The sequence below is a fragment of the Coptis chinensis genome, chromosome 8 (assembly GCF_015680905.1).
Source record: "Coptis chinensis isolate HL-2020 chromosome 8, ASM1568090v1, whole genome shotgun sequence".
NCBI lineage: Eukaryota > Viridiplantae > Streptophyta > Magnoliopsida > Ranunculales > Ranunculaceae > Coptis > Coptis chinensis.
The window spans coordinates 37,913,151-37,937,990 of NC_141463.1; the positions used below are offsets into that span (position 1 = coordinate 37,913,151).

The window sequence follows — 24,840 nt, forward strand, 5'->3', positions numbered from 1 at the left end:
TAGCAAGTCGTTTACATTTAGAATGAGGAAAAATGTTTTTCATTTGAAGACCTTGCTTAAGCATCCCACCCAGAAGTTCCATAATCAATACAAAAAGGTATGGAGACAGTGGGTGTCCTTTCCTTGATCCTCTTTTCCCTTCAAAGAATCTATGAGGGCTACCATTGACAATAACGGAGTAACAAGGTGAAGTGAACCACATGGACAGCCACATAATAAACTTGTCGGGAAATTTGAATCTTTTGAGGACCAGAAGAAGAGAATCCGAACTGACATAGTCATAAGCTTTTTGGATATCAACTTTGAGAGTACATCTCTGTGGCCCATGTTTTCTATTATAACCTCTAAGTAGTTCATGGGCTAAGAGGAGGTTATCTTGGATGCATCTTCTAGGGACAAAAGTTGATTGATTGAGAGCAATCAACTGATCCATATAAGGCTTCATCCTGTTACTTAAAATCTTGGCAATGTATTTGTAAATAATGTTACAACAAGCAATAGGCCTAAATTCATCTACCTTAGAGACAATAGGCTTCTTAGGAACTAGACATAGAAATGTAGCATTGGTACCTTTATGGATTTTGTTGAGTCTGAAAACTTCTTTCACATCTCATAAAAAATCTCCTCCCATAATGTCCCATGAATTTTTGAAAAAGAATGCAGAGTAGCCATCTGGTCCCAGAGCTTTTGAATCATCCATAGAGAACAAAGCTTTTGTAATTTCCTCACTTGTAACATCTTCAGTAAGTTTAACTGCTCTATCCGGGTTCACCACCTCTCTTACTGGAATCTCATCAAACATCAGGTCAGAACTAGTAGTTTGAGATTGTACTCCAAGAAGCTCATGATAGAAACTGAGAAAAGCATTTGAAACTTGTGCTGCACCTTCATGCTTGACTCTATTTAAATCGAAAATTAACCATACAAAATTACGGTAGTTCTTCCTTTCTTTTATTGCTTGGTGAAAGAATTCATTTCCTTTGTCTCCATAGTCAAGCTAATCATTCAACTTTAGCCTTAAGGTCCATATACTCCATCTCAATGAGTTTACACAACATAACCCTTGCTTCTCTTTCATTCACACATAACTAGGGGTTTGTAGGGTTAGTCTGTAGTTCCTTTTGTAATATGTGAAGATCTTCCCTTGTTGCCTCAGTTTTGATGTGGATGTCAGACATGTGTACCCTAGCCCAACCTCTCAATTTAAACTTGAGTAATTTAAGCTTATGCACAAGAATGTAAAGAGAGCTACCAATCATCTCTATTTCCTACACTTGTTGAACCACCTCTTTATAGTTATCATGAACAATCCAAAAAATTATAGAAGTGAAACGGAATTCGACCTCTTTCATAATCAACCAAATGTACTAACATGGGGGAATATATGATCAGATATTCTTTGAGGAAAAATTTCTACTGAAGCATTGACGAACACAGAAGACCATAAGATATTTATAAGGACCCTATCGATATTAGACCACTTCCTGTTAACTCCAACCCCATAGTTTGTCCAAGTAAAATAGCAACCAAAAGCTTTAATATCAAACAACCATGTATCAGCTAGGCAGTCCCCAAAATGAACCGTTTCTCTAGGATGCACCAGCTTCCCTATCCTTTCATGGGAAAATAACACATTATTGAAATCACCATGGACACACCAAGGTCCTATAATGCTTAGATGAAGATGACACAAATCCTTCCATAGCCCCAATCTATCCTGACTACTATTACTAGCATAGATAATATCCCGATAGTAGAGAGAAAGCTAGCGGATTTAAGAAGTATTGTTACTTTGTAAATATCAAACTGAGAAGTTTCATGCAACTTACTAACATCCACAAAATTTGGATCCCAAATAATCCATATTCAACCACTAGGATTACTATTGTAGTTACTCTCAAACCTCCAACTTGGAGCACAAATGCCACTGATTCTTCCACTCTTTGTCTCCTTGACTTTTGTTTCCAACAGCCCCATAAGACAAATATTATCCTTCAAAAATGAACTTGTTTATTTCTTTTGCTTTTTTGAGATCATTAAGACCCCTAATGTTCCATGTACAAAACTTAGTCATATTGGATTAATATTTCTAATTACTCTCTGACACTTTAGGTCTACCTCGCTTCTTCTTCTCAGAGACATGAACTTCCTTACTCTGCTATTTTCTTCCAGACTCGTTATTTTCCTCACTGTTAACTGCTCTTTTTTGTGCCTTTGTTTTTACTTTCACCACCACTTCCCTCAGTGGTTCATGATTAATGAAGTATTCTATAGGAAGTCCTTCAGAGATGTCATCCTCAATTTCCTCCTCACTATCTGCAAGGACCTGAAAAGTATTTTGTTCCTTGAGAAATTGTTCCTTTTGGCTCTTACCTAAGGTAACATGAGTGGTAGCAGTATGGAACTGCTCACTTGCTGATGGTGGATCATGATGTAGCTCTATATCTAACCCTATAGGAACTGGAGTATAGTTATCTCTACTTGGAACAACAGGTACGAAACATTGCAATGCCACTTGTTGAAAGGGTAGATTGTTACATCCTCTAAAAGTGGAACAAATTTGATCATCTCCAACCCAATTTCTGGTAACTCCACTGACTCGACATCCTCACATTCTGTGTAGTTATAACCACCATTAGTAGTATCGTCTTGCCTATGAACCTCCTAGTACATGACATAGGCACCCAAGGATACTCAATAGCAATTAATGTCAATGATATCTTCTCCCATTTTCACTTGAATTGAACTCTTATAAAAGTAGTCAATTGGTATACTATACAAATCTTAGCATATGTTAGCCTGGTTTTAGCTTTTGTCGCCTCATCCATACATAAGGGATTACCAATTAAACTTGCTACATAACTGAAGTTGATGTAGAGTGATGAGTCTTCAAAAGTTTATAAGAAGTGAGGTTCTTCCTAGATTGTTTACGCTTGAATGATGGGAGTTTGAAGAAAGGAAGGTAGAGTTCTTATCTTAGGACTTGTGTTTTTATCTAAGTTATGAAGAACATTGAAAGCAAAGTTTAAGTTGTTAAATAATTTGAAAGAAACATAACTTGGAAACAAGAAAAGGAGATTGATTGCTTGAACAATAACAAGAAAAGAAGATTGATTGAAATAAAGCAAAATAACAAGATTGAAATGAAAGAAATGAAGAACAATAAAGTAAATGACTTGAATTGAAAAACAAGAAAAATAAATCCTAATGACACTAGATTAAGTCTAAGTGTATTCTCTCTCCCCAACTTTTAGATTATATACCCCTACATTTGTCTTTTACTGATTTGCCCTCCTCCGTTACTTTTGAGACACCTCACATTTCACTTTTGCTTTTACTTTTTCTTTTGCTTATGTTTTCTTCTTAACCAAGGTAGGTTTTTGAGAATGCTATATTTTGAGATAAGGGCCTCTATCTCTGGTCTTCTGAGTTGAGGGCTTTGACATTTAACTTTGACCATTGACTTTGACTTTTTCAGCACTTTTTCATAGCAGCTTCTGGTCTTCATAATAAGCGTGATTAAGGCTCCTTTTGGTGCTAAGATACAGCTTTTATGATAAGTGGTTTGAAATTCTCTGTAACGTGAAAAAGGCAATAAAAGCTATGAGTTGTCTTTTCTTTAAACGTAAGAAAAACTGTAATGTAATAATATAAGGGTAATAAAACGCACATTTGGAAGTTGACCAATAACCTAGACCATCATCAGTCCACAGTTCCTTTGGCAAATCCATGAGCTTTATCCAGATTGGGATGCTAGTAATCTTGTGCTTTTGAGCTTCAACCTCACGAGCTCATTGACTTACCACAAATAGTTGCCCAACTATGAATATTGGATCTACTTCCAACACTTGTTTTCTATCTTCATCTAGATTAAACATGAAGTAGAAAAGTTCTCTGTCAATGGATATAAAATAGCTACCTTTAATCTTCCATAGTCTAGCCAGAGTAGCTTTTACTAGAGGAAAAGGTAGTCGTTTCTCAACAAAGAACCCCACCACCACATAATCACTCCACATAGAAATACCTTTCTCCAAGATGTTTGCTGGAATTTCAGCTACACCATCAACCTGGTGAGGTTCGAATCTTCTCAAGGATGTGTTACTAGTGCTCGAGCCACCACTAAATAGGGAGCTCCAAGAGCCTTAAGTGCCAAACCCAGAGGTACCATTCATGGTGGTAGGTGGGGATGCAGAAGAAGAGGCAAGATTTGTCATTTGTTAAAGAGGTGAGAAAAACAGGACGATCTAACTCTTTAGTATAGCCAAACAGGGGAGAAGACCTATTGAGAAGCAAGAAAAACTAAATCTTGGTGCAAATCTTTCTTCTTCCTTAATTGGAATTTGAACTTACCCGATATAGAAGGTTTTGGAGGGAAAGAGAGGATAAGATTTGCTCTACCTACTATTTTTACTAAACAAAGTAAAGAAGAGGTATACCAGATTAGGGAATAGGATAAGTTTAAGTGGCACCCGATCGCCCAGACAAAGTCTCCATTGATGACCTAGGGTATCTGATTTTAAAAGACCCAAGTATACTTAGAACATACAAGTATACAAAAAAAAAAAAAAGGACAAGTATACTACATGATTTTTTTCGAGCTCGTTTGTATTTGTACTTTGCATTGCGGCTAACTAGCTAAGTTTTTTTTTTTGGGGTGTCCGGGCCACACCTTGACTAGGATTTTTGTAACTTCACAGTACTGCACATTTTTTATATATGTGCTACCTTCTGTATATTTAGTAGGGTTAACTAGTATTAACCACCACTAGATAAGCCAATTAGGATTCCCCCACCACTAGATCGGAAATTAGGGTCTCTCCCATCCAGTTACACAGAAGAAGACTAAGAACTCTAGTTTGCAACATTCTTTTTCAAGTTCAATGATAATAATAAGTCTCTTTTGCAGTTGCACCACGGATTATGGAGGCTGGAAATTACAATCTTGGTTTGCATGACATTGTGACAGGAGTCAAAACTATTAGGATTTTAATTAAAGCCAAATTAATGTCGCTTCCCTCTCCAAAAAAAAATCATCTTGTTTAGCTGCTCAGCACATTCCTTCTTTCTCATTCAACTTGTTTTCGATATGAAAAGAATTTGAAAAGTTTTACACCAAAATTGTTGTGGTGAACTTTTGATTCTATCAATATGAAAGTGATACTCCGGAGTTATGGAGAAAAACAAATCTGAAAATGATTTTGTTGTATTTACTTATTATTTGGTCAAAACTAATTCTTGAGTAGACATTGACTCCTAACATTTCCCAAAATCTATTTGATTGTAAAATCAATTTCTATACCTTGACTGAAGCATTTGATTGTATTCTTTAAGAGTGATCTTGGAAGCATTTGATTGTATTCTTTAAGGGTGATCTTGGACACACCCATAAAAATACTCCCGTACCCCATAACTAACATAAGTATTTACTGTACTCCAATAACTACTTAAATCCATTAATATCTCCCAAATTAATTTGGGGTATTTTCAATAGAGGCATAAGGATTAAAAATAAAAAACAACAACAACAACGTCCGTTTCTGCACGAATTTTTCTTCCCCTCCATGCAAACTCAATTCTGCTTTCCAGATGCGACCCACCTGCCAGATTGTATAGGCTTTGCAACTCGTCCAAGATCACCCTAAAACAATGAGATTGTATTTGATCATGGTATTGATCATTTTAACAGTTAACAGAATGGGAAGTTTGCAGCATTTTATCTGATGAGCTATATTATGACATCATTATCCTTATCTTAAATCATAATAATCATCTTCTTTTTGTGAGAATCTAAGCTTTTGGTGGGTCTAATGGAGATCATTTAGATTTATCATTTATGACTTTCAGCTGGTAACTTTAGCATTTTTCAGGGCACACAAAAGGTTGCAAATTGCAATATATTCGAGTAGTGGATGTGGGGGTTTTGATATGGACATATCTATCAAATCGAGTTCTTAAGAGTCCATACACACCAACCATGAATCGTTGGAGCTATGATCGTTGTCATATCATTGAATGAGGGTCCAAGTTTCACATCTTAAAATTTCTTCTCCTTTTATACTCTTTTTTAAACACAATGGAAGATTTTAAAACTTTAGTCATTCAGAATTAATTGAAATAATTTGAGTCTATCCGATAATCTTGAAATACATTCAAAAAAGGAAAATGTGAAGTGAACTAATGAGGTTGCCAATTGTTATGTTTTCACAAATCAGAACAATGGAGTATAGTATTGAGGCATTAAGCTGCTTAATTTTTGGCAATTCTAACATGTTTTGCCTAAACTTGAACGCTTTTTCTGCGATATCAGATTGGCTAGTTCTGTTGTGACAGAAGTCACAAAATCATCGATCATAACTTTATACTTTTCAATATGAACCAAATTACTAGTTATACGGTTATACCAACTTTGGTATGTTCTAAGTTGTATGGTGCATTACGACCTCCATTACACATTAGTCTGCTCAAGGTTGTATGGCACTATGGCTAATGCATTTGAGACATCTGTAGCAAGTATGCACCCCTCATTTGCATATTGTAAGCTACTGCCTGAAAAAAAAATCGTGAGGTCCTCAAATAATTGTCAAACTGAAGATAGTACATGAAGCCCAGATATAAAAATACAAGTTACACTCCCTACCTTATAAAGAACAAAACCATGGTAGTAACAGGAGCAAAAACTCAACTAAACTGCTAAAGAGAAGCACACGACATGTTTATCATTACTTGCAAACACAAAGCTCCTCATTATGTTGATAAACATCACTATTACTCCACTGACATCTACTATTACTATCAAAGCATCTGTCAGTGAAGGCAGCAAATTATTTGATAGATTCACTTAACAAACTTAAGCGAAGCTAATCATACAACCCACTGACAAAACAAAAAGGATAGCTTTCGCATTTTCATTTTTTCCTTTTCAACCATATGATACATTATCAATCCTTCTTGCAGCAGATTTTAACACCACAACAATTTTTATCATCCACCGAATAGTGAACTACTTGTTCTTGAACATCTCTTTGAGTTGAACCACCATACCTCCAACTAGATGACCATGCAGTATAAAAAGTTTCTATAATGTCCCGTGTGAAACCATTGCTACTTAAATCAAGTAATTTCAACTACTTTTCCATGCCAATAGCTGTTGAAAGCTCTTGAATCAATTTGTTCTCTGGATGTGTAGTAGTTCTTCTGCATGAGCTTGTGGAGCTGTCATCTAAACCAGATAATAGGGGCTCCCCCCTAACTAAGCCATCTTCACTATCAGCAACTTCAAGGTTATTGCCATCTGAATTCACTGCACACAAGTCTTCTTGAACATCATCAACATCCTTGGATAAATTATGTTTTGGATTAGTATCACAGAAATTGAGATTCGGCTGTATGCATTTTGAGTGCAATTCTTGTGTTGCATCAGACAGTGAAATACTCTCCTTATCCATGTCAACATTTTCTGCAAGATGGAGCTCTTCTAGAGAGTCATTACCTGCAAGTTATAGGAAAATCACGCATACATCAGATTTAGTTCTCATGGAAATGTGGAAAGTAAAGTCGTAGCTGGAAAGCTTTTAACCTGCTAGTGACTGAATCATTTTAGTAACTCCTGCAAGCCCAAAACAGCACTTGTTAAGAACCAAAACTCTCAGATAGCAGTGTGGATTCGCCACCAAGCCATTAACACCCTGTTTTAATGCTTCAAGTCGGTATTTATTACATAAATTGCTGGCTTCATCAAATAATTAATATACACTATTAGTTAAATAGAAGGATATCGCCAGAAGACCTTGAAAATAAACAGCTCATATAAATTTGGGTCAAAGCTCCTTTTGTCGCAAAGGACAAAAAGGAGTCACCCAAGTAACCAATCTTAACAAAGTCTACCAATTGCAGGTTTGCTTAATTTTATCCCATTTAGATTCAGTTCTGAAAATCTACAGAACAACCAAGAGAAAAACAAAAAACGTGAGCCTTTACATCAGCAACTACCAAAAGTATAATCGGCAAAAAAATTTGAAATTCACCTCTTTAAAGTCATAAGCTTGGCCAACATATTTACAATAGCATTTCCAGATATAGAATTGTCATGTCATGTTTCATAAACATTTTAGAAAACCTAAAAGCCCAAAGTTCTATAAAGCATGCTTAAATCAGCGATTAGAGACTACCTAAACAAAGTTGTGCAAGTACAAACCCGGGATCCATGGCGTCAGCAATCTTTTGAATTGTTCTGGATGTAATAGAACAGCGTTCTATGTTCAAGCTATAAAGGGCTGATGATGGAAACAGTATATGAACACAGGATTTTATAAGAAACTTAAAAACAAGTATTTTTTTCTTGTTATATAATAAGGCTAAATCTATGGTGCGCGATGTATGGTGCACCTGTTATATCTCGACCACTCATATCAAAGAGTGCGTGTGTATTTAATAACAAAAATACTGATCCAAAAGCCCATATTACCTGCGCACTGAAGACATGCTCATATAATAATAGTACTGTACCTTTGCAATTTACCAAAATAGTAGAAAGATAAGATCCACATGCGTCAGTAAGACGGTTCCCAGAGATGTTAAGCACTTCCAATCGAGCAAAAAATATACAGGGCATTCACAAATCTGTTGATTAAATATAAGAGAGCAAACTGAAACTCGTACAGAATGTAAGATTCTTCAAATATGAGGATATTTAAAAAGGGGGACCGGGGGATATAATACACATGCAGAAATAAAATTGCTTCAAACTAAACCTGGAACAATGCAGTTGGACCGAGCAGGTCCAATGTCAGGGAATATATTAGTTGGGAGGCTTGAGTTAAAAGGAAAGAGAGGTCAGCTCGCGAAAGGACAAAATGAGGGAGATATACTGATAAAAACCACAACATTTTCTCTTTTGCAAACTACATATCAAGTTTACGATGAATAAAACTTCATAAATTGGAGCCTTTCAGTCCTTGAGAGTTACCTGTTCTGTGGCTGTGGTGGCCCACCAAGTCAGCGGGATAAAGAGGGGGTTGCACGGTAATAAGATAATTCGAAAAACAGGGAAACGTCAAAACCCTAGACAGCGGATGTGGCATGTGTACAACAGAGATGGGGAGCCACCCGATGAGAGGACCGATGGACGACCCAGATACAGAGTGTGTGTTGACCCTATAAAAGGAAGGAGACTAAGTCAATGGGACAAAGAGTGGAATGCAGCATAAGAAGATAACCCGGGGAGCAGGAAAACATAACCTCGGAACCCTAGACTGCGGACGTGGCATATGTACGGCAGAAAGGGGAGCCACCGGATGAGAGGACAGATGAGCGATCTAGATCCTAAGGAGAAGGGGTATAAAAAGGAAGAGGATGGAAATGAAAGAGGAGATGCCGCATTAGAGAAAAAGGGGGAAGAAAAGACACTGAGAGAGGAAGGAAGAGAGATAAAGAGAGAACTATTGAGAGATTGAGATTTTAGGTTCATACATTTGGCGCCATCTGTGGGGAGAGATAAAAGCAAGTTAGAAATGACATTGAAGAAACAGGTAGGTAGACCGAAGAGGCTGGCGGTGTAGGAACCGATGCTAAAGGCAGTGATTGATGAAGAAGGAGAGAGAAGAGAGGAGCAGGAAACAGAAGAGACGTGGCTTATGAGAGAAGAGATCGGGAGGTTAAGAGAGGAGAATGACGAGTTGAGAAGAGAGAAGGAAAGGGAAGAGGAAGAAGCAGGCAGAGAGGCAAGTGAGGACTTTAAAGAAGAAGAGGATGGGCCGAATCTCGTTGAAAATCCAGTGACCGGCTTGACAATCAAACAGGTGTAAAAGATGATAAATAATGATAGGGAAGCGAACCGGCAGCAGACGAAGGGTCGTGGGGGAGCCGCTAGTCAGGTGATGGACGGGCTAAACCGCAACCCATTAGCGGACGACATCTGGGCTTCGAAGGTCCCAAAGTGTTTCAACCAGCCTTGGTTTGAGAGGTACAACCGTAAAGGAGACCCAGCAGATCACATCCATCATTTTCGGCAGCAGATGCCACTGTGGCAAAAGTCTCGATATGACATACGGGTTGCGGTGTATGATGTTCCCGGCTAATCTAAAAGGAGGGGCGTCGGATTAGTATTACCGGTTACCAGCGGGAAGCATAAGAAATTTCCAAGAATTGGAACAGGCGTTTATAGATCACTTCATACACCAGAAAAAGCGTGTGGTGGATATCGCGACACTATTCAATGTTCGACAAAGGTCAGCGGAGTCAGTGAGGGAATATCTATGTCGATTCAAGGCTGAGACATTGAAGGTAGAGAATCTGGATGAGAGAACCGCAGTAATCGCATTTGAAAGAGGGTTGCGGCCGGGAACAGGAGTACACCAGTCAGTGGCAAAGAATGAGATTGCAACTTTGCATGAACTATATTCGTGAGTGGAAAAGTATATCAGGTATGAGGACAGTATACAGAAGGAGTCTAAGAGGTCAGGGAAAGCAGTGTTATCGTTGGAGAAAGACAAGGAACATCGAAAGTCGGGGACCGAAAAAGGAAAGCAGTGGGTACCGCGGATACCCACCAAGGGCAAAGAGAAGCTGGGAGGGGATTCGAAGGGAGAACAGAGAAAGGAAGCCATACCGCGAGATAGAAATGACGCCGCTGAATAGACCCCCTAAGCAAAATATTGTCGTTGATTAAGAACCTGTAGGGATATGAAGGGCCATGGAACACCCAGGAGAACTACCTGATAAACCTGTTTCGGCAGTAAACTGCTTCAACACAACGAGAGCAATGGTAAAGAACGCACTAAGAAACAGAGGAATTTGATGTTGGGGGAGATAAAACTGAACCAAATAATGGTCGCCACGCACTCCAAGATCTATTCTCTAGGGATCAAGTTTCTACGTAGTTCCTTATGAAAAATAATGTGGTATTTATATAGGTAGAGTAGAGAGTCCTTGTAGCTCAAGTAATCTTGTAGCTTGAGTAATTGTGATAGACTATAACTCTCATCTGATAATTATCTCTTTGATAAGAAATGAATCTTGACATAAATCAATGTACATTAGTGGCAAGCCATGTGGCTAAGGTTCAGCCTTAGACACGAGTTAATGGGCCTGTACATTGATCCATGGTATTGTAAATTAGGTTTTAGCCCTGTTGATTAAACGAATAAAATGGAGACCCCTACCAATGGACGTTTATTAACGCGTAGGGGGGGTCGAACATCGCCTTTCTTTGTCATGCAAACAAAGTTCACATGGCAAAGAAGAGAAGAAAAATGAGCGGAATGTATAACGAAGTGTCGTGCGAAAGGAAATGAAAGGAAAATTGACTGTCGAAAAAATTGTGAATTATCGGGAACATAAAAATGTCAAACTAACATATACGGAACGCAATGTAATTAAATAAAAGATGGCCGAAAAATGCACAGAAATAAAATTGCAAAAGAATTCGATTGTCAAAAACTGTACCGAACGCATAACGTAACAATATGAAAGATGATTCTGACGAGGCATGGTAGCGGAATAGCGATACTAGTATAGACCGTTGAAATTATACGTAGGGGCAATATATTAATAATAGTAATAAAAGGAAGTTAAACATTAATCGGACTCAAAGTGTTCGGATGAGATAAGAATGTGGAGTAGATAAGAATTGAGAGTAGAGATGAAGTTGGAAGGAGTTGGAGTTAGAGAAGAATCCCACCAGCAATGGAAAACTAGCTCGGAAACCCGATATAAGTGTTGCGCTTATCAAACAGACGTGGTTAAGACTCCCTGAAGTCGCAGTACTGCTGATCTAGAACGCTGTGTTTCGTCTTCTCGTAGACTAGCAGGTACGTTCTATCTCCAGCAAACTCTGTTTATATATAAACTTGCGTCGGTTTCCAGTTAGACTCAGGGCTGGCCAGCCAAGCAACAGGACCTTTGGTGGCAGAGCGCTGTGCTTGCCTCATAACGACGTGCTCTCGCCATGAAGCTTTGCGTGAACGAGGTACTCATGTGATCCAGATTTGAGATTTCTAAACAATAAAAAACGATCAAATATCGCATGGCGGTGTTGATTATCGTGGGTTGGATCACAAGTCGTTGAACTCTGGTGAGTTTGGTTGCAAAGTGGTGTCCCTCTTTAGATCAGCACCCCGTATAAAAAAATTAGCCGCTTCCATCAAACTGCACTTTTCAGCTCATCTTGGATTTCGATGTTTGTGGTAAACAAACTTGGCGCGGTATACAGCTGTCGTTTTTCTTTATTTATTTTTTTTATTTGTTATGCATGGCCTTTGAACCGTTGAATTTTGTCCTTAGGAATGCCAACATATGGTGGCAACCAAAAAATACGAACGTCGGTTTTCTTCATGAGCTGTTGTGGAAGACATGCTGAGATGGCGATATTGATGGCGCCTTAATTCAAAAACGGATATAAGCAAACATGATATGGTGCATCGCTTGTAAAGGAAGAGCACCGTACCTGCTTTTCTTTAATTTGGCCCGGTGCACCCTTTTGGATAAAGCTAACCCGGTTTTTGACCAATCTGACCCGATTTTTTTTTCCGCAGGTGAGAAACGACCGTATTATACGTGTGAAAGATAATCGAGAAGAAAAAACTGGATGACGATCGTAGATACGGTGAGGTAAAAAAAAGATGACAAATACAACGAACACACGACGCCACGACGATGGTCACTTAAAGAACTACGGAAAATACTAGTACTCGAGAGATTTGAGATGGACGAAGTGTATGAATTTGAAACGAAAGTCGAAGAAGATGAAGTAGTAATGGCTTACTCACAATTAAGTTGCGGGAGTGCAATCCCGTTAAGCAAAGAAATTGCGCAATAATTGAGTTATATTGGGCTGCCAAAGAAGGCGGAGAAAAGTTCGGAGAATATGACAAAGCGGTGGCAAAAAAATTCGACAACATGAAACAGGTATGTCAGTATTTTTTTTTCTCAGTTAGCTTCACATTTTGGTTAAGTCTGAAAGACTAACGAAAAGATTTGTATTTGCGTCGCAGGTTGAAACGGCAGAATTACGAGCAAAAGATATTGACGAAAAGTTTCGAACGGAAAGATCATAATGCCGTAGAAAAAATAATAATAATAAAGAAGCTGAATAAAGTTTTCGCTTAGAAAGTTAACGTAATGCGATTTTTTGCCGCACGGAGAAACGACAGTTGTACAAGTCTCGGAAAGTTTCGCTCAGAAAGTTCGGTTTAATGCCTTAGAAAAAATAATGAAGCTGTCCAAAAATTTCACTTTGTAAATTTCTCGTAGAAAGATCGGCAGAATGCCTTAGAAAAAATAATGATGCTGACGAAAATTTTCGCTCAGAAAATTTTTCTGAGAAAGATCAGCACAATGCCATAGAAAAAATAATGACGCTGACGAAAATTTTCGTTCGGAAATTTTTTCGTAGAAAGATCGACATAATGCCTTAGAAAAAATAATGAAGCTGACGAAAATTTTCGCTCGGAAATTTTTTCGTAGAAAGATCGGCACAATGCCTTAGAAAAAAATGAAGATGACTAAAATTATCGCTAGTAAAATTTATCGTAGAAAGATCGGTACAATATCTTAGAAAAAATAATGAAGTTGACGTAAATTTTTGCTCGAAAAATTTATCGTAGAAAGATCGGTATAATGCCTTAGAAAAAATAATGAAGTTGACGTAAATTTTTGTTTGAAAAATTTCTAGGAGAAAGATCGGCACAATGTTTAAAAAATAATGAAGTCGGAAGATAGTTAACCGAAAGCGCTAGCGAAACGAATGCAGATTTCGAAGAAGAAAACGAAGATTTAATAGAGCGACCGTAAGACAATTGACAGAGACAATTGATTAGGTAATTGTGTGAATGTAATACCATAGAGCTAAAACTTCTTTTGATGAAAAATAAAAATAAAGATGGGTTTGCTATTGAATATTGTTGTTGTGTCAGATAACATACCTGCAGAAAACTGACAATGTTGTAGATTTATATAATTGAAATGAAATAGAACGAGACGCCCCCATGTAGAGAAAAACGCCCCCAATACGTACTTAACTTTGCAAAATTAGGCTAAGTGAGCATAAAAGCGTTCAAACTTAGGTTGACGAAGCTAAACGTGGTAACCTCGTCAGATTTTGTCGGAACGATAATAATGGACTAAGCGAGCGTAAAAGCGTTCAAACTTAGACTGACAAAGTTAAATCGATAACTTCGCCGATTTTGTCGTAGCGATATTAACGAACTAAGCGGTAAAAGCGTTCAAACTTAGACTAACGGTTAAACATAGTAACCGTCGGATTTTGTCGAAGCGATAGTAATGAGTAAGCGCGGCGTAAAAGCGTTCAAACTTAGACCGACAAAGCTAAATGTGGTAACCGTTAGATTTTTTTCTTAATGATAGTAATGAACTAAGCGAGCGTAAAAGCGTTCAAACTTAGACTGACAAAGCTAAATGTGGTAACTTCGTCAGATTTTTTTCGTAACGATAGTAATGAACTAAGCGAGCGTAAAAGCGTTCAAACTTAGACTGACAAAGCTAAATGTAGTAACTTCATCAGATTTTTTCGTAATGATAGTAATGAATTAAGCGAGTGTAAAAACGTTCAAACTTAGACTGACGAAAAGATGACTGTAAAAGTGATGTGTCAAGCCCTTCGTTTCTAACGGCAGCGGAGAGATAAGCCAATGAATCTGCATGATGTAAGTCATTTCGGGGTCTTTGAGTGATAGAGATGCTATCAAATTGTTGAGCAAGACTATGTATCAAACTAAGATAAGCCGTCTTATACACTCATCTCTTGCTTCAAAAGACCCACCAAACTGATTTGCAACAAGGCGAGAATCTGTGTATAACTGGAGCTTTCGCGCCCCCAGTGTCAAAGTTGTTCTCAAGGCACAAATGGCATCCTCATACTCGACTTCGTTATTTGAAGCGGCGAAGCCAAGTCGCACAGATTTCCCAATCTTTTCTCCGCCGGGTTTAACAAAAATACATCCAATTCTCGACCCAGATTTACTATGGGAGCCATCTGAGTAAACAATACATAGGTCAATGGGTTTAGGAATTGCGTTTTCAAGTTGGTCTTCGTCGCCCCCAGTTATTGGCGGCAGAATGTCTTCCATAGATTCTTCCTGGCGCAAAAAATCATCAATAGGAGAATCATCAATCGAAAAATCAGCTACCAAAGAAGCCAGAGCATTTTTTTTTCCAGTAGTACGACTTTCAAAGACAATTCTATATGCATTAAGATAACTTTGCCATTCGGCTAATCTACTTGATTTTGATAAAAAAGACGGGTCTACCATCATCAATGAAAAGAACAGCACTAACAACTTGAGTTGTAGCTGCCAGGTATATGCCACTAGGTTGACCCGTTGAAGGACTTGTCAATATAGGAGGACTGGCCAAGTACTTTTTCAGTTGTTGCAATGCCATCTCACAATCAATGTTCCAAGTTACCGCCCTCTTTAAAGTCTCTACGAGTCATGAGGTATCCCAGAAAATTTCCAGAAGAGAGGCAAAAAGAACATTTGGCAGGATTGAGTCTTATGTCATACTTGTTAAGCCTATCAAAAATAAGTTGAAGATCGGAAAGATGATCACCAGTATCCTTCGATTTAACGACTATATCATCGATATAAGCCTCCATTATTTTTTCCAGCAGATCGGAAAAAATTGTATTGAAGAGTGAAATCCATTTCACCCAGAGGATTTAAACAGACGGACACCCCCGGTCGAGCCTATGTGGAAGATGACACCTGCCATTACCTCTTACAAGAGTTAGAGATTTTAGGCGGTACACACTTTCGGGTCCGACTGGAGATTGTCTTTTTCTTTGCGTGTAACCAACCTATCTAGGTCGGTAGTTTGTCTGGGATTGTGGTCTTCCCTCTAGTTGCTTCTGTAACACCTTTATCCATGCCTGGTCGGACCTGTCTGGGATGGCAGTTTTTCTCAAATCTGCGAGGTCGGCCTTCCCTGTCAGGTAGGTCCAGTCTAGGATGAAGGTTTTCATTATACTTTCTTCCGTGACGCCTTTTTTCCCTGTCTGGATGAACCTATCTAAGATGGTGATTTTCCGCAAATCTGCGAGGTCGGCCTTCCCTATCAGGTCAGTCCAATCTGGGATGAAGTTTTTCCTTATACTTTCTTCCGTGACGCCTTTTTTCCCTGTCTGGACGGACCTGTCTAGGATGGCGATTTTCCGCAAATCTGCGAGGTCGGCCTTAACTGTCAGGTCGGTCCAATCTGGGATGAAGTTTTTCCTTATACTTTCTTCCGCGACGCCTTCTTTCGGAGACGTTTGTACCGCCATTTGCGGTAGCGGCGGCGGCGGTGCTGCTGCTTTCAGAACCTAGTAACAAAAGTACGTAACTTTTCGTCACGTTGTTGCTTGATATTCAAAAGTGAGTCGACATCCTTTGGCGTCTTGCAATTGTGGTGGAAACGATTAACAAACTAATTTTCTAGTTCATTGTATTGGTGAATTGATCTTGAAGGCAACTCACTAAACCAGCGTAATGCTTCGCCCTTTAGAGTTGATGGAAAGAGCTTATACATGAGCGGATCATCTCCACCTCATAACACCAACTTATTTTTGAACGATAGAACATACAAGCCAGGATCTCCTTCCGACTCATCATAAAGTTCAAAATCGGGTTGTTTGAAGTCGGGATAGTGGTAAGCTTCCTGAATGTCTAGCGAAAACTTATCAAGTACGCCATCATTGACTATCAAGTTTTTCATTCTTACATCCCTTGACTCACTACACCATAACAGCATTTTTGTGACAGAGGCTTTTTTGGTTTTGTGACGCCAAAGTGGCGTCAGAAAGGATGTGACGGCATGTAGGCGGCAGTTTGTGGTTTTAGCGTCACTATAATTCAAAAACGTATTTTAGTTTATTTAAAAAATGCATGGAAAAATAGTGACGACAAATAGGGTCAGAATTATTTTTATAAACCGTCACAACTAAAACACGTGTTAGGTATGTGACATGAGATGAAGGCGTCAAGTTTCACTTCTCAACAGTTTCATCTTTCTTCTCGACCTCATCTCTCTTTCTTCTCAATCTCAAAACCCTAACGCAGAATCAATCTCTTTCTTCTCGACTTCACTCGCTAGCCATTTGTTTGAGGTAAGGTCTAGAACAATCTCTTACCAAAAAAATATAAATAAATAAATTAAAATAAAATAAAACCCTACAATTTCTCCTCACCGCCAACACCCACCACTCCACGTCTCTCTGGTAAAGTCAATTGCTCTCTCTTTTTCTATTACCGTTACTCTCAACAATTCCAGTTCTGCCCTAAATTTACTTGATAAAATCACTGTTTTTCTGTCCTAATTTTGTCAGATGTGTTGATTATTGATATTTTATTTCGGTTTGATTGTTTGTTGGTTTTTTATAATTTTTGGGATTTTTGCTTTTAATGGTTTGAGTTATTTGTAATATAGTTGGGTCCTCTCTTTCTCGGGTATGCCAGTAAACCATGTATCAATTCTAAGCTTTTCTATTGTGTGCATTTTGAAAGACGATAGCATTGTAAGCTTCAAGGACTGTTACCACCTGTGTGGGAAGTTAGTGAAGGTTGAAGAGAATGGGTACCAAAGCACTAGTCCATGAAGTGAAGTAGCTTCGATATCATATAAGGTCAGTTTTAAGTCGTTATTGGTCTTTGGTTTGTTTCTTCCCCGATGTATATGTGGTCTCTTTAGCAAAAGAAATTGGTTGACAACTTTGACACTTTCTACTTAACAGTTCAAATAGTGTTGGTTGACTTAACTTTGACACTTTCTACTTAACAGTTCAAATAATGTATGGAGATGGACCAACATAAGAAAGCAAGGGAGCATTTGCAATTTTTGATTATCTTCTAAGTGTTGGATTTTTTTGTTCCCAATCAACCGTTCCATTCTGGTGTGCTTATTGTGATGTAATTGTTTTGTATGAGAAAAATATTTGCAATTACTCGTCTTTTCTTTTTGTTTTCTATTGGGTTCTGATTGCAAGTTATACTAACTGTTTAGATCGAGTACCATGAAAATCTAGGTCTACTTCTTAGTTTTGTATGGAATTTGATATTGCAATTATTGGTTAATGAAATTAAATGAACAAGAAAAACAATTAAAAACTGAAAAAAAAAATGACGTTGTCGTTAGTTTCTTTATTTGCATAAGGTAGTATGGTGTATCAAAGAGAAACTTCACATAGGATTCATTGCTCATATGATGTATTAAGTTTGATTTGGAGTTATACTAAGTAAAGTGTACAATATTCCAACTGTAATTAGCTATCTAAGTTGTCAATCGACAAGCCAAAGGTTAGATTTACTTGCTCTTATTAGATTGGTGTGAAATGTGGATCAGGACCACCATAGATGATAAAGGTAGCTTCTTGACGATTTTGTCTTTTCTTGTCATATATTTTACTTTATCATGTATGTTGGTTCCTTCATCACCTCTCATATATTTTACTTGATCATATATCATCTCACCTCTCTCTATAACCCATGGAAATAAATACCAAAAAACACCACGTTCCCTTCCCTTAATCACCTCCCTCACACGATCACACCCCCTTCATTAGAGCTTTAATTTGTTCCTAGCCTTTCAACTTATTCTAATCCTTTTATTGATGAACCAAATAGCAAATTTGTATTTTCATGAAACCAGATTTAGAGCCATTGGTTCCCTACGCACCTTCGACATTCCGTTTCTAATAAGTTTGGTGACCCCGAACAAGGGCTTTAATGGAGACTTATGTGAGTGTTGTCTTTGATTAGTATGAGGTGGGGGAATGATCCATATGTGGATCGGTGTGAGTGGGATGCGGGTATCCTTTCAATGAACACGCGTTCTTTCTTTCAATGAACAAGTTCTTTTTGCTTCATAGTTCAAAGAAGATAGGTGTTAAAGCTTAAAATTTTAAATGGTATAGGAAATAATTTTGTACTACTACATGTTCAATTTTTCCATTTTCATTATTGTATGACAGGTAAAGATTAATTTTGATCCAATTTGATTTTCACCGGTGCAATTTGGTCCGATTGCTTTTTCAAAAAATCAACATTTGTTGTGATTGTAATGAATTCCATATGAGGGTTGGTGTTGGGTTGATGTTTTGAAATAGAGAAATTGGTGATGCCCCAATAACTGAATATGTTCTTTGTTGGAGTGTGTTTAGTTTAACTTTTCTATGTGGGTATATGATTTCTCTGAATATGATTTATAGAAGGAAAACATTGAGGGATTTTAAAGTGGCCCACCCCCTTCGTTAAACAATCGGCATTCAAACAAGCACAACCTTCAAATACGGATTGTTTTTAGGGTGAACCAGTGTTACCCCCCTACTAGATGAGCCAATTAGGATTTCCCCACTAGATGGGAAATTAGGGTCTCCCCCCTAAATACACACAAAAAAATTTCAGTCAACCCACTTTGACTTTTTTTTTTGTGTATTTAGGGGGGAGACCCTAATTTCCCATCTAGTGGGGGGGAAAATCCTAATTGGCTCATCTAGTGGGGGGGTAATACTAGTTAACCCTTGTTTTTATTATTAGATTTCAGTATAGATTATTACTGCCTTAAAGTGAACTCTTATGCACATTATTATGTGAAATATGCTTACGCTGCAAATGATTGCACTATAAGAATGCAAGTTTTGAGGCTCTCATAAGTTCCTTAAGTGCTAGTAGTAGGTTGTGAGGGATTCCTCTCAATGGTATTACTAAATAGTTATTAGGTCGTCTCTCAATCAATTACTAGATCTCCTAAAAGTACTTTCTTTCCTTAATATTAATTGAAATTGGTTTGAAGTTTTTTATTTTGTATTTGCATTTTAGTGTTATCACTGTCTCTGATGGCTGCATTTGATACTGATTAATTTCCTTTCTCAGCATTTGTATTGATAAATTGGAATAAATCAGCTAGGGCTCCCAAACTTTCTTTTTGGGCGCGCAATCAGGTAGTCTTCTCTGACCCCAAGCAATATCTGACAAGTTTTTTATTTTATTTTTGCTATTAATTTCATTCTTGACAAATTTCTTCTCGATTATGCTAATTTTTATTGTTAGTAACAATTTTCCCTCCTTTGCTTTAATTAACAAAAGGATTACTGGAGAAGGTTATTGAAGTCTCTCTCTAGAAGTCTCTCTCTTAGACAGATAACTTTCGGCTTTTGGAGGGTATGTTCTTAATGTTTTTTTTTTAACAAAATTTTTATGTTTGACAACATCTCTATATCAAGTTAGGCAATGTTTTTGCGTAAATGACGTTTGACATAGTTTGATTGTGAATGTGCTTTTGAATGGCTTTGAACTTTGAAGTCATTGTCTCCCTAATTTCTGTTGGTAGAATGGTAGCTCAAAAAATTGTCAAGTCTCTCTATTGAAAATATTTCAAGACTGACAAGTAATTGAGCTTAGTAGTAATAGTGTTAAGACATCTATGATTTTTTCAAATTAACTAACTAACTCGAGAGTTATCTTTCTTTTTTCTTTCTTATCTTTGTATCTACATAATGGTAGAATGTCACGGTCAATTCAGAAAGAGTGGATTCATGAACCAAACCGAGTGAGCACTGTCTATAGGGAAGGGGTAGCTAGTTTTATTGATTTGGCACAAAAAAAGTATGAAGGGTTCACAACATGTCCTTGTCCTTGTGTAACATGTCGGAATGGGAAAAGATTGGTGTTTGACGAAGTCTGAAGGCATATAATTCAAAATGGTTTTGATCTAACGTATACTATATGGTCCTTACATGGTGAAAAACAATCGAAGTATCCTGTGGTAGACATAGTTGAAGATGAAAACATTGAAAATAGAGGGCTTGGGTTAGAGAATCTTGTTGATGCTTGTTATGGTGTACATGAAGGTGTAAGGGTGATGTGTATGGAGGGGATACCGATCAAACTTCTGATTTTGAACAACCTTTTGTTCCTGAACCAGATTTGGGTAAAAAGTATGCTGAATACAAAAGTAAAGCCGAAGAAAAATTATACCCTTCATGTGAGGGTCCTGTGACAACTCTATCTGCAGTTGTAGAGCTTCATGACTTAAAGAAACAGTATGGTTGGTCCGAAAATAGTGTGAGCGCACTCTTGTCTATGCTAAGAACTTGGTTGCCAAAAGAAAATACTTTACCTAAAAAATGGCCAGTAATGAAGAAAATGTTGACAGACCTAGGGATGAAAGCAAAGCGCATCGATGCTTGTGAGAATAATTGCATCTTGTATTATGGGACAAAGAAAGATTTGATGATATGTCCTCATTGTGAATCGCCTAGATATAAAGTGGAGGGTAAAATAGGGAAGGAATCCAAAGTGCCTAAAAAAGTATTGAGACATTTTCCTTTAGGTCCACGACTCCAACGATTGTATACGATACCATCATTAGCACGGGAAATGACATGGCATGCTCGAGCAACACCTTCATGGGATTATATGCGACATCCTGTTGATTCAGTCCAATGGACAAAATTTAAAGAGAGATGGCCAGAATTCGCTACTGAGGGGCGTAATGTTTGGCTTGCAGTTGCAACTGATGGCTTCAATCCTCGTGGCATTCAATCAACTGGCTACAGTTGTTGGCCTGTCATATTAGTGCCATACAATCTCCCACCTTCATTGTGCATGAAATCCGACTTTCAGATGATGTCTTTGTTAATACCTGGACCGAAGGCGCCGACTACAAACATTGATGTTTTCCTTGAACCACTATTTGATGAGTTGGATCAGCTCTGGAGAGAAGGAGTCCCTGCGTTTGACATGCACAAAAGGGAACACTTTACTCTGAGAGCTATGTTGATGTGGGGGATACACGATTTTCCGGCTCTAGGAAACTTATCTGGTTGTGTGACACATGGTTATAAAGCATGTCCTGTTTGTGGTGACAACACTCCCTCGGAGCGTTTACCTTGTAGTAAGAAGATTGTGTACACAAACTACCGCTTGTTTCTTGATCCGGATCACCCATTTAGGTATAGTAAGCACTTCAAATATTGTTTTTTTTTAAATAATCAAGTTAGGTATAATAAGCAGTTCTAACACTTTTTATCTTTAGGTATAGTAAGCACTTCAATGGGGAGCAAGAGCTTAACCTTCCTCCATCACGTCTTAAAGGAACAGAAATTGATAAGTTGTTGAGCCGCGTTAAATATGTACCTGGTAAGATTCAAAAAAGTTCCAAACGGTCAAGAGTTGATGGGAGTGTAAATATTGTTGATAGAGATGATGATGATGATAGTGATGATGATGACGACGACGACGACGATGATAGTGTTGAAGTTACAAAGGCTTTTTATAGGAGTTCCATTTTGTTTAAGCTATTGTATTGGTCAAGTCATAAAGTTCGGCATTGTGTTGATGTGATGCACGATGAGAAGAATGCTTCTGAGCATATATTGTATCTGATCCTAGACCTGAAAAAAACAAAGGATACAGTGGCTGCTAGAGAGGATTTGAAGATGAAGGGCATCCACAGTAGTTTGTGGATGCAAGAGGACTTAAATACCGGTAGGAAGAAAAAACCAAAGGCCTCCTATGTCTTAGATGCAGATGAGAAAAAACATTTTTTCCAAATTTTGAAAGACTTGAAACTTCCTTCGGGCTTTTCGCCTAACCCGAAAGCAACATTGTCGGTTCCAACCCACCTTCTTTGCTCATGATGAAGTCTCATGACCATCATGTTATAATGCAATATATGTGCCTGTGTTGCTTCAACATGCTTTTCCAAAACGCTGACTTCGCGAAGAGCCTTTCAACAGATCGGCTTATTCTTTAGAATCTCGTGTTGAAGGTTTTATGTCGTAAGGATATGGAAGGTGCCAAAATCATGATTGTAGAAGCGTTATGTGTCCCGGAGAAGCATCTTCCACCATCTTTTTGATATTAGTATCCCATCTTATGGTGCATCTAGCCGATGAAGATTGATTTGTGGACTGTGTGGGCTAGGTGGATGTATCCTTTTGAGCGAAGAAGTCAACAAGTGTCATATATTTTAGTTCAATTTCTTTTATAAAGATAAGCGTTAACAACACACTTATACTTATTGCATTTCTCAATACTAACAGTATGATGAAAGAGTGTAAAAACATACCTAGCAATAAACGATATGTTGAAGGGTCAATTGTAGAGTCCTATATAGTTTCTGAATCCGTCCGATATGCCATGGAGTACATGCCACGTGGAGGAAATAAAAAATTGACTCGTAAGCGCTACCTTGACGAAAATGGCGAGATCATTGATGAAGGGCCTTTGCTCGACTTCAAAGTTGTGATGCTAGAAACGGCACAATGGATACAAATACGGAGATGGCTTATTTTTCGATTACAAGTTGAAAGACTTGATGAATTCTACAAGTGGGTTGTTCATTCTAGCTTTGAATTTGACTAGTTTTGGTAATTTATGAATAATCACATATATATGGACTTCCATGAATGAATTGCAATGAGTATCGTAATTTGCAGCCCACTACTCGTGGTAGAGGAAGAGAAATAGCAAAGTCAGAAGTGGAGATTCAGACAGAATTCATTGTCTGGTTATACAATAAGGTATTTTTTTTACTTTACATTTCTAGTAGCTAGGGTGAGCCTTTAGTTTTGTTGGTATTTTGTTAATTTTCTTTTTCTTTGTTGTATAGTTGTTGAAGGCTAAAGACACGCAAGGCGACTTGTGGCAGTTTGTTAAAGGGCCAATGCACAAGGCTAAATCATATAAGAAGTATCGCATTAATGGATTTGTCTTTTCTACCAAGTCTCATGATGATACTGTTGTCACACAAAACAGTGGTGTTTGTATGAAGGCTATTACGTCATTTATGGCAAGTAGGAAAGACAAAAATCCGGTCGACTCAGAAACCATGTGGTATGGGGTTATCAAGCAAATTTTGGAGTTGGACTACACAACTTTCCATGAAGTGGTCTTTTATTGCGATTGGGTGAGGGTTGAGGACAAAACTAATGGTTGTAAACTTTGTCCCGATTCTAATTTGGTGATGGTCAACTTTAATAGGCTCAAGAGTGTCCATCATCAACTTGATAAGCCAGTCATTCTTGCTTCCGAGGCTAGTCAAGTGTTCTATTCAAATGATTTGAAAAATCGATTGGTGGGTGGTCATACATCCTCCTCCTCGATTAGTAGTAACGTAGATGATCTAGAAGCCAACCTGAAGTCCATCTATTTTTGATGACCAACCTAATTTGCTACCCCTGATGCAGAAAGTTCGCAAATAATAGTAGTTGTACTATGCACTTTATTTTTTGTTGTTGGTAATGTACACTTCACGACCTCTATTTTTCTATTATTATTATTTTTTTTGTTTTGGTTGATTAATTATATGTTGTGTCAATATCTCTTATCATGTGACAAGTTTGTGCTCTATTAGTTTTTGATGAACTTATTTCATTTTCTTCAATTATTAGGTTGTTTTTAATATAATGGCTTCAAGTTCACAACATCGTGGCGCGGCCCAGTCATCTCCTTCAGGTTCACAACACCCACAACACCGTACTTTGCCCCAATCATCTCCTTCACGTTCACAACACCGTACAATGCCCCAGTCATCTCCTTCAGGTTCACATCAACCTAATGTGTCCCAACCATCTGAATCAGCGGGAGACAATACTCTAATAATGGTAAGCTGCCAATCATAGTGCACCCCGACGGTAGGGTCACAGGAGTTTATAGTGCCAAATGGAGCAGTAGAGTCGGCTATTGGATACGAGCTGTTGTCCCAATTTCTTATGCAAGCTGGGATAAAGTAGATGATTCTTTCAAAGCTGAAGTTTGGTTAAAGTTAATGGTAACTATTTATTTTATTTTATTATTATTTTTGTTTCCATAACCATACTAGTCATAGCATACATATAAATGTATATAT

The 24,840-nt window shown here is 37.9% G+C and overlaps 2 protein-coding genes across 5 annotated transcripts; one reads left to right on the forward strand and one right to left on the reverse strand.

The window, feature by feature from the left end:
* Positions 1-6,691: 6,691 nt before the first annotated feature.
* TSK (tetratricopeptide repeat (TPR)-containing protein) lies at positions 6,692-8,874 on the reverse strand. Of its 4 annotated transcripts, none has more exons than XM_086579206.1 (5): positions 8,751-8,874; positions 8,506-8,619; positions 8,169-8,273; positions 7,577-7,606; positions 6,692-7,489 (listed from the first exon to the last, which is right to left on the reverse strand). In XM_086579206.1, exons 2-5 carry the CDS (start codon positions 8,609-8,611, stop codon positions 7,125-7,127), a joined length of 606 nt encoding a protein of 201 aa, XP_086435332.1. In that variant the 5' UTR covers positions 8,612-8,619; positions 8,751-8,874; the 3' UTR covers positions 6,692-7,124. The 4 variants fall into 4 exon arrangements, with proteins under 4 accessions (XP_086435332.1, XP_086435331.1, XP_086435330.1 ...); XM_086579205.1 differs by having other exon boundaries at positions 7,577-7,725; positions 8,195-8,273; positions 8,751-8,872; XM_086579204.1 differs by having other exon boundaries at positions 7,577-7,729; positions 8,751-8,872.
* A 932-nt stretch (positions 8,875-9,806) lies between these two features.
* LOC147481387 (uncharacterized) lies at positions 9,807-24,147 on the forward strand. Its single transcript, XM_086578920.1, has 7 exons — positions 9,807-9,961; positions 20,837-21,940; positions 22,024-22,205; positions 22,311-22,596; positions 23,033-23,324; positions 23,429-23,512; positions 23,602-24,147. The coding sequence occupies exons 1-7, from the start codon at positions 9,807-9,809 to the stop codon at positions 24,145-24,147; spliced, it is 2,649 nt and encodes an 882-aa protein (XP_086435046.1).
* Positions 24,148-24,840: the final 693 nt, after the last annotated feature.

Coding starts and splice junctions, on each gene's coding strand:
- TSK (XM_086579204.1), bottom strand. CDS start 8,611: ATGCCCTGTATATTTTTTGCTCGATTGGAAGTGCTTAACATCTCTGGG. Junction 8,274..8,505: donor TATTTTGGTAAATTGCAAAG/GTACAGTACTAT, acceptor TTCCATCATCAG/CCCTTTATAGCTTGAACATA. Junction 7,730..8,168: donor ACTTGCACAACTTTGTTTAG/GTAGTCTCTAAT, acceptor TATTTGATGAAG/CCAGCAATTTATGTAATAAA.
- LOC147481387 (XM_086578920.1), top strand. CDS start 9,807: ATGATAAATAATGATAGGGAAGCGAACCGGCAGCAGACGAAGGGTCGT. Junction 21,941..22,023: donor GATCCGGATCACCCATTTAG/GTATAGTAAGCA, acceptor TTTTATCTTTAG/GTATAGTAAGCACTTCAATG. Junction 22,206..22,310: donor TAGAGATGATGATGATGATA/GTGATGATGATG, acceptor CAAGTCATAAAG/TTCGGCATTGTGTTGATGTG.